Below are 9,446 nucleotides of genomic sequence, written 5' to 3'. Positions count from 1 at the left end.
CTTACTGATGAAGGTTAAAGATTACAGGCTTCACTATAAATACACCTGAATGTGAAAGAAAACAAAAATCCAAGAGATTGGGTACATAAATAAAGCCATGATAAACAGGGAAAAGTTGAAGTTGTCAAGGATTTCATTCCATTTGGATCAACAACAAACATATATAGCAGCAGCAGTCAAGACATCAAATAATATATTGTATTGGGCAGATCTATTGCAAAAGGTCTTTTTAAAATCTCAAACAGCAAAGATGGCACTTTGATGACTCAAGTGCCCCTGACCAAAGAAGCCATGGAAGTTTGAATTGCCTCATATGTATGCTAAAGTTTGACAATCGAAAACGAGGAACGGACTGACACAGTGGTTACAACAATGGGCCCAAGCATAGCAACAATTGGCACTGGATTGAATAATGTTTCTGTTGTCCATTTGGTCACCATGAGTTGGAGCCAACTCCAGGGCATCTAACAAGTGAATTTGCGTAGATTTGAGTGACTTGGCAAAAATCCTACTTAGCTTCTCTCTCTCTTAAATGTCCACATTTCTGTCTGATTTCTCAACCTCTTTGCCATGCATCCCTTAAGAATTGTCAAATTTCCTGAAGTGAAACCTGTCGTAAACAGTTGGTTCCACCTCAGTGTGTCTCTCTTCTTTTGAAATCTTGGCTTCCTCAAATCCAGGGTGCCTTGAAGTGTCTCTGATTCCTTTAGGCACATTATAAAAGATATTGCACATCTTTTCTTTATTTTTTTTTACTTATGCATATTTTTCTAGACACTTTTAGTGTGGGACTGGTCTTATATAAAATAATCTTTTATGTACAGTGCCTTTCTGAATATATTGAAGATCACTCCTTCATTAGAATTCAGAAAGTTCACATTGACGGGTCCGTGGTGTATTTCTCTTCACCAGTTAACTGTGCTTTAATTTGGCGGTTCATTTCAATTGGTAACTCAGGATTTTTCCCTATTATTTACTTTTTATTTTATATCTATTGTTTTTATCCAACTTTCACTTCTATTGTTAATAATTGGTCTTGTAGGCCTTAAGTTTATCTTTTTACATGTAATTTACATGGTTTTGTTTTTGCTTTTCTTTTGCTGTGAGATATTTCTTAGATTTGCTTGCCCAGACTCAAAACTCAGATATCAGCAGTGACTATTCAGTGGTCATTTTCTCTTTGTAGTTCTAGGAAAAATTAAAGAAAAAATTTCTAGTGAATAAAAATGATAGTCTCACTATTGACTGAAGCACTTATCTGTTTCTGGTATCACATTTGCTTCCAGGAAAACCACCTCTCCTAGACATTTTACTTTGTCTTGTTGCATTTGTGTTAGCAAATGGTTATGTTTATACCTCTTCCTCTAAGCTTTTAATATTTAGAATTTTTTATATCTTTGGCAAGAGTTATCTCTAATACTTGTTTTGGGATATAGTTTCACTAGCCACATTCTGTCTAACTTCTATCTCTAATGGGTGTTCTCAATTGCTGTCCCCTGATAGCCTTCACTAACTTTGTGTGCACTTCAAAATTACTTAAGGAGGTTGTCCAAAATATTTGTCTGGACCCATGTCATAGCTGGGTTAGGTTGCCAACAAAAGACACAGACCGCACACATTCTGTTATTACCTAAAGAAACACTTTAATCATGTAGTGAAGAAACAGAGCAATATTGGTTTCACTAGTGGGCACCAGTCTCCCATGTCCAGCAGGATGGTCTCCACATATGACCAGTGCAGGCATATGTTCTACATTCACTCCTCTTATGATGTACTAGAGAGACACCATTCCCTCTTCACAGAGAACAGATGAAGAAGTGGGATTGGTTAGGCTCCATATGATTCTCACGCATGTGCAAGAGTCAGAAAACTACTGTGTGCTCAGACAGGGGGAAGGTGCCTCAGTTAAGGAGAAGGAACTAGGAGAGAGAAGGTGACCCAATTTCCATCCTCCTTATAAGAAAACGTTCTGGGCCCAAGACCTTCACTTAGGTGGCCTTATAGTAGTTGTCATTGTTAAATGTCATTGAGTCACCTAGCCCAGGAGGTCTGCAGTGGAGTCAAACATGTAATTTTTAAAAGTCTGATAGGGATTCTTTTGTCTGTCAAGTCTGAGCAGGAGCCTTCTAGGAAGTTATGAGCAGGCACAACAGATTTGCCACTCAGTGCATAGGATCATGTGTCACATGGAGATAATTTGCAAACCTGGACTTTGGAAATATATTTTAACATGTTTGTTAAGAAACCAGTTTATATAGAATATTTTGAAGATATATATTTGAGCTCTGGTTAATGGTAATAAAAACATCTTATCTTTTATTTACATAGTGATTCAAACTATACAAAATATTATCTGCATCATATATCTTTGTAAATGTTATCAGTGGAGAAACTGAAGGTTATAGAGGTGACATGATTGTGAATGATCATACAAGACTAAATGGCAAAGGTAGGACCCAATTTAGAGACTTATGAATCTTAGAGTCATTCTCTTATTCATATATTCTTTCAGTATTCCACAATGCTTTAAAATATGTTGATATGGTAATTTCTATAAATAATCATAGCATATCTAGAATGTAAAACTTAACAGTTGACCACAAAATCTATAACTTGAAGAAATAAATAGTATTAAATTTTCAGATACCTGGGAAGATACAATAGAACTATTATGTGCAACTATCTCTCAGTGCTCCACTTACCTACTTAGTAGAAATTGTTTATTCATCCTGAACAAAAGTGAGATTTTCTGATTTCTTTAGCTTGGATATTTTTCTTTGTTAAAATTCTGTGATTAATTGTTTCTAAGGAGTCCTTTCCCAAACTTCTGCTATTGTTCGCTCTAAGCGACACCAGTGATATGCCAGAAAAGTGCTCGGGAAATTTTGTATCACACATCATGTAAAAGTCTGCTTTGGAATTATTGAACAGTTTAATATGTTATCTTTATCTTTCAAAATACCAAGAATAAAATGTAATATTTCCCCAATTTTTTTGAGCATGGAATTTTTTTTTTTGTTTAGCTGTCACTCTTACATTCTCTTGTAGCAGTATCAGAAGACAGTTTGGGAAATAGTGCCATAAAAATCGCTAATAATCTCTCTCGTTTAACTCTGCAGTATATAACATATGCATAATCCCATTGACATATGTTTTAACAGTAGGTAATGAGTACAGTGGGAGCACAATGGTTCAATAGGGCAAGCACTGGACTGTGAACCACAGGGTAGGTGGTTGGAACCCGACAGCTTCTTCAGGGTAGAAAGATGATGTTCCCACAAAGATTTACAACCTCGGAGACCCTATATAGGATCACTATGAGTTGGCACCAACTCAACATCACTTAACAACAATAATAACAACAACAAATAGTACAGTGATTAAGTGATCAGCTGCTAACTGAAAGATTGGCAGTTCAAACCCATCCAGTGACTTCATGGCAGAAAGACCTGATGATCTGCTCCATGAAAGACTGAAGCTTAGAAAACCCTATGGGGCAATTCTACTTTATCACATGGGTTAGCTATGAGTCAAAAGTAAACTTGAGAGCATCTAACAACAACAAATGAATACAATAGGCAATACTGTTTTAATTAATTCATTTATTAAAAAAACACACTTGAGACCCTATTATGTTGCAATCCTCTTGTTGACCATTCAGAGGACCAAGTGATGACTGGAAAGACCTAGTGGACTTTTTGGAGAAGAAAGCGTTTCATCTAAGGTAATGTAAAGCTTCAGTTGTGGTCACCCCTATGAAGGAAGGGAATATAGTGAAGTAGACGAATCCTTAACAAACATGTCTGTGCTGAAGAGTCAGCTTGCGTCCAAACACTGGCATTTTATTTTCTCCAACAAGAACAAAACTCTTATAGTCTTCCTTTCATGTGTACAAAGGAAATTTTCTTGTAATACATAGAGCTAAAATTGAAGAGTGGACTAGTTTACTATAATTAATTAATTACTGATTACAATAAATAACAGATTTTATTTTTGCCATATGGAAGTTAACAGTATAAATACATCTTGGCACTAAGGAAGACTCAATGAACACCTACACCTTGCATGAATGCTTATAGGTATTTAGAAAAACAATAAAATATGTATCTTAACTACAAGTTGAAAATGAGGGAGTTTGTAAGGCTAGGGAGCAAATAACTGTAAGAAATGACAGTTTACAATGAGAAGAGTTGATGTTATTAATAAAAATAAACAGATTCTTCATTCTTCCACCCCACACATGGAACTTTGTATTTCATCACCTCCACCTCAAAGTGATGATTTGATAGTTATTCTTTCAGGTTATCTTTCACTTTCCCCCTCCATTTTACTCCTACTTAATACTTATTACTCTGATTCAGTAGACATACTTTTAATAATTTAAAGTACTTTAAAAATAACTATACTATTTTATCTTATTGTGCTAAGTACACCTCACTTCCCCATTCAAGGAGGATAATCTTTCCAATGAAGACTGAATGGCTCTCTATTCTAGGAGTCCACGTAGAAGCTTCTCAGAATTTTAATCCTCAACTTTTCCTTTGGGAACATGGAACTATTTTCTTTAGTCAAATATCTTAAAAAGAAGGAATCCCACTAAGACATACAGGGAAGAAAAAAAATAAAAAATTATTTTTAATTATCCCATTTATAAAGGATCAGAGGAGCCCTGGTGGTGTACTGGTTAAGAGCTAGACTGCTATGTTTGAATTCACCTGCTACTCCACAGGAGAAAGATGTGGCAACATGTTTCCATAAATATTTACAATCCTGGAAACCCTATGGGGCAGTTCTACTCTGTCTTATAGGGTAGTTATCAGTCAGAATCCATTTGTTGGCAGTGGGGATAAAGGATCAGGCAGTGGATGAGTGATTAAGGAGAGCAGTTATAGAATGTGAGATATTAACCCATATGATCTTGCTAGAAATTCATGAAATGAATTCATTAGAAAATGAAAGAGTAGCCCTTATATCATAGCCAGATTATCAAAATGACAAATTATACTCTGTGTGATTTGTATATTTTTTCCAAAATAATTCATATAATGATGTTATTTTTGTTTGTTTGTTTGACTATAAATTATTTTTAGGCAACAGGCATTTATTTATTGTCCACATTTAGTTTCAAGAGTAAAATCTCTTAATGGACATACAGCAAGATTTAGACAAGCAAATTTTAGACAAACTGAAGATTAGAATTCATACTAAAATGATATCCAATCAAGAGTAAATCATGTCATTGTATTGTGAAAACATATATATGTTGATTGGATAGGTACACAAGAATGAAAATTATTTGGGAGGAGGGTAAACCAAGAGATAATTTTAGAACAGAAGATATTTTGAGCCATGTTTCAAGGGTTTTCTGTTTGATGTCTTCCCCAGTAGTACAATGAGACAAGAAGTCTCCGCATTGCCCCTTTCATGTCCTTGTTTCTCAAAGTGTAGATAAAAGGGTTAAGCATAGGAGTCACCAAACTGTAGAACAGAGACATAAGTTTACTCTTGTCCTGGGAGTTAGTAGCAGAGGGTTGTACATACATACTAATGACTGGCCCATAGAAGAGCGATACGACAATAACATGAGAACCACATGTGTTAAAGGCCTTCTTCTTTCCCTCTGAGGATCGAATCCTCAGGATAGTAGCTACAATGAACCCATAAGAGACAAGAATAAGTGACAAGGGCACCAGGGAATAGAACGTCCCCACAAAAGAGAGCATAGCTACATTGAATGTAGTGTCAACACATGACATCTTAATTATCACTGGGACTTCACACAGGAAATTTTCTACCTTGTTGTTACCACAAAGTGGCAGCTGCACTGTGAGGGATGACTGAAGCAAGGAATTAGCCAATCCACTTAGCCAAGCTATGATTACTAGAAGGATACAAAGTCGCTGATGCATGATAGCTGGGTACCTCAAGGGCTTACAGATGGCAATGTAACGGTCCAAGGACATCACAGCTAAGAGGATGCATTCAGTGGCCCCCAGAAAATGAAACATATAAAACTGGGTCACACAGCCCCCATAGCTGATAGATTTATCTGGTCCCCAGAGGTTCAGCAGCAGCTGAGGGATGGTGGTTGTGGTAAAACACAGATCCAGGAAGGAAAGATTGGAAAGGAAAAAGTACATAGGGCTGTCAAGGTGAGGATCTACCCTGGATACCACAATAATTGAGATGTTGCCCACCAGAGTGAAGATGTAAGCAACTAGCACCATCACAAAGAGAGGCATTTCCAACCAGGGATGGTCAGAGAAACCCAAAAGAATGAAGAATTTTGGAATACTTGCATTGCCTGGATTCATCGCTGTCATTGTTCTTATTAATGGGCTCAAGCTGAATTCCTTTCATTGTCCATGTATTCTGTTAAATAAAGTAAAATGAGTTATGGAGGGATTTTCTCTGTGTGGTAACTCCATGATTTGATACTTGCAAGGATGAAAAAAAAAATCATGTATCTATATTTCACACATGATCATTTTGTGGTGCCTCTAACAGAAACACTAACAAAGTTCTTTATTTTACCCAAAACTGCAATATAGCAAATTTTAATTGATTAATGATTAGGTAAAGGGAAATTCCCAATTGATCTTACACCAAAGAAGAGAATAAAATAAGGAATGATTTGAAAGAGTGTCCAAGAAACATCCATGCTAACTTACCACAAGTGTCCATTTCTTTCACTAGTAATCTGCTGACCTTAGCCATACTCTGGTAGAATTTATGAGATTTAAGGTAGGATCAGAACTGACTGAGCTAGCTCCACGTGGCTTGGTCTGATTTGCAGAGAAACAACAACACATAGTGTTATTCTTAACTCCTAGTCCCCAATAAAACTTTTATTCTAAAAGGAAGCATCTGAACAACAAGGTAATCTGTAATCGATTGGACAGCTATGTGGTAATAGGCATCAGTGCTTATAATCACAGTATTTTGTATGCTAGTGTTTTTCATTCGGTGACTTGTAATCTATCATATTCATTTTAACAGCTATATGATATCATATTGATTTAGTCTGTTTACTTTTTGTATTGCTGTGAGTAGGTGTATGGTTGAGTGACTTGGATTGTGATACAAAAATATATTGCTCACTATAGTCAAAGGTTGTTGTTAAGTGCCATCAAGTCAGTTCTGACCTATAGCGATCCTGTGTAGGGTTTCTGAGGAGCAGTTGGTGAGCAAGAACCACTGACCTTGCGGTTCAAACTGACTGCAGTCCAGTGCATTAACCCACAGCACCGCACCATAGTGAAATGATAGAAAGCTTGAAAAGCAACTGTGTAAGTAGAAAAGTAAGCAGGATATAGAATAAAAAACCTTGATCTAGTCACTGCCTATAGTTAATACATGTTAACATTTATGCTTTGTTTAAATATTTGAAATCACCCTTATTTACCTTGCTTGGATGTAAGGATTAAGAAGTTCAGTAGGTACTAGCATGATTTATTAAATGAAATATTTAATATTATTTTCATGAAATACAGTGCACTGTCTGATCCCGAGTCTTTATCTGTATAATTTTTCTTCAGGTTGTATCTAAATATTAACAGTATCCTTATCCTCCCATAAGAAGTCTCATAACAATTTCACTTTATTTCCCCAAATCACTAGGCTTAAATCTGATTTTAATGATTTCAAGATTTTTGTGTTAGTACAGATATACTTTAATTAATAAAAATACCCAATAATGCAAATTATATCCCTAGATCAATTTTTAAAAACACGTTTCAATGTTTTAAATTATAATGGTATTGTATTTATATCAAAAGATTCCACTTGCACAAAGAGGTCACAACATATCTAGGCTTGTACACAAAGATAAAACCAAACCATACAGATCATGCGCCTTCACTGCCTCAATCCCCAAACACCTACCTTAAATCAGGGTTGATGTTTACTAGTTGTACTTTGTCACAGGAGGTCATAGTGAGTTGAAAAAGACTTGATGACACCTAAAAATAGTAATCCCTCTTTTTCTAGTAAGAAAGAAATTGGTCTTTTTCCCATCAGAATTCAATATTGAGTGGGGCTAAGAATTGAATGAATATTCTGTGTATTTAGTGGCTTTAAGTCATGTCATGATGGTCATGTCATAGGTCCTTTAATATTTGATTAGAAGGATCCCAAGTATTTTTAGACATGAAAACCCACACTCCTCTAGAAACATTAAGACACAGCTGTTGCATTTTATATAAAACTGTGGGACTTTGCTCTTCACATAGTTAATCTCTGTGGAAATTTCTTGGCAAGAAACACTTCAGTAATTCCCCAGAGTGTCTGCTCCTTCTAACTTTTTTCTTGCCTCAATAAAATGAAACTATAAATGTTGGCATTTTCATACCCCATTGAATGTTGAAATCAAGAGCAAAAGAATCTTAGAAGACTTAATCTAAACTTCAACAATTTAATAGAAACTTTCTTTTGATTACCTGGTAGACTATAAGACATTCAGTTTTGATGTCAAGATCCAATTTAAAAAAAATTTTTTTTCCTAAGGGTATTTTTTTTTGAGATTTCTAGTATAATAAAGGTTGATAAATCTCAGTTCTATATATACATAGAAAAGACAATTCCTTCCAATATTACGTTTAAGGGAGCAAAAGGTTCTTGTCATTGAATAATTGTTCTATAGTAAACTAGCATAGTATAGACTTTTTACCTGACCTAACATTGACTGTATTAAAACTCTTCATTTGGTCTAGGCAATAAAGTATTGTGTTGAAAAGAAGTTAGTAGATAGTACTATCTATTCATATTGGAAGGAATTGTCTTTTCTATCTATATATAGAACTGAGATTTATCAACCTTTATTATACCAGAAATCTCAAAAAAAATACCCTTAGAAAAATATTTTTTTTAAAAAATTGGATCTTGACATCAAAACTGAATGTCTTATAGTTTACCAGGTAATCAGAAGAAAGTTTCTATTAAATTATTGAAGTTTAGATTAAGTCTTCTAAGATTCTTTTGCTCTTTCAATTAGTATTTATTGAGTGCCTACTATGCGTCACTCAACAGATGTTGCAAATATAATAGTAAACAGTGGCAGACAAAATCTCCCCTCATGGAATTTATATTCCAATATAGAAACAGTAGATCTGTACTTATTCTTAAGGATCCCTGTGGCTCAGAGGTTAAGTGCTAGGCTGCTAACCAAAGGCTGGCAGCTCAAATCCACCAGCTGCTCTGTGAGAGAAAGGTGTGGCAGTCTACTTCTGTAAAGAGTGCAGTCTTGGAAAATCATTCACTTATACCTCCCAATTAGCAGCGTTTGGTCATGTAAATTACCTTATATTTTTTCCTTTTTGTTTCCACTTTGGTTCTCACCATTTACTTCATTCTAGGATTGTATTCAGCTTTGGGTCCTTTGTTTTTATGTACTTCTTGTATCAACTGTCCTGCCTTGTAGTCACTAAAACTTATTATTAAATTTGGCT

At 35.3% G+C, this 9,446-nt stretch overlaps 1 protein-coding gene across 1 annotated transcript; it reads right to left on the bottom strand.

Moving 5' to 3' along the window:
• Positions 1–5,354: 5,354 nt before the first annotated feature.
• On the bottom strand, positions 5,355–6,314 carry LOC102817830 (olfactory receptor 2B11-like). Its single transcript, XM_006872860.1, has one exon. The coding sequence runs from the start codon at positions 6,312–6,314 to the stop codon at positions 5,355–5,357; it is 960 nt and encodes a 319-aa protein (XP_006872922.1).
• Positions 6,315–9,446: the final 3,132 nt, after the last annotated feature.

Source organism: Chrysochloris asiatica, unplaced genomic scaffold, assembly GCF_000296735.1.
Source record: "Chrysochloris asiatica unplaced genomic scaffold, ChrAsi1.0 scaffold00213, whole genome shotgun sequence".
NCBI lineage: Eukaryota > Metazoa > Chordata > Mammalia > Afrosoricida > Chrysochloridae > Chrysochloris > Chrysochloris asiatica.
This window is presented reverse-complemented; position numbering and strand designations above follow the sequence as displayed.

Bases quoted from the DNA above. Each gene is read 5' to 3' on its own strand.
- LOC102817830 (XM_006872860.1), bottom strand. From the start codon at position 6,314: ATGAATCCAGGCAATGCAAGTATTCCAAAATTCTTCATTCTTTTGGGT.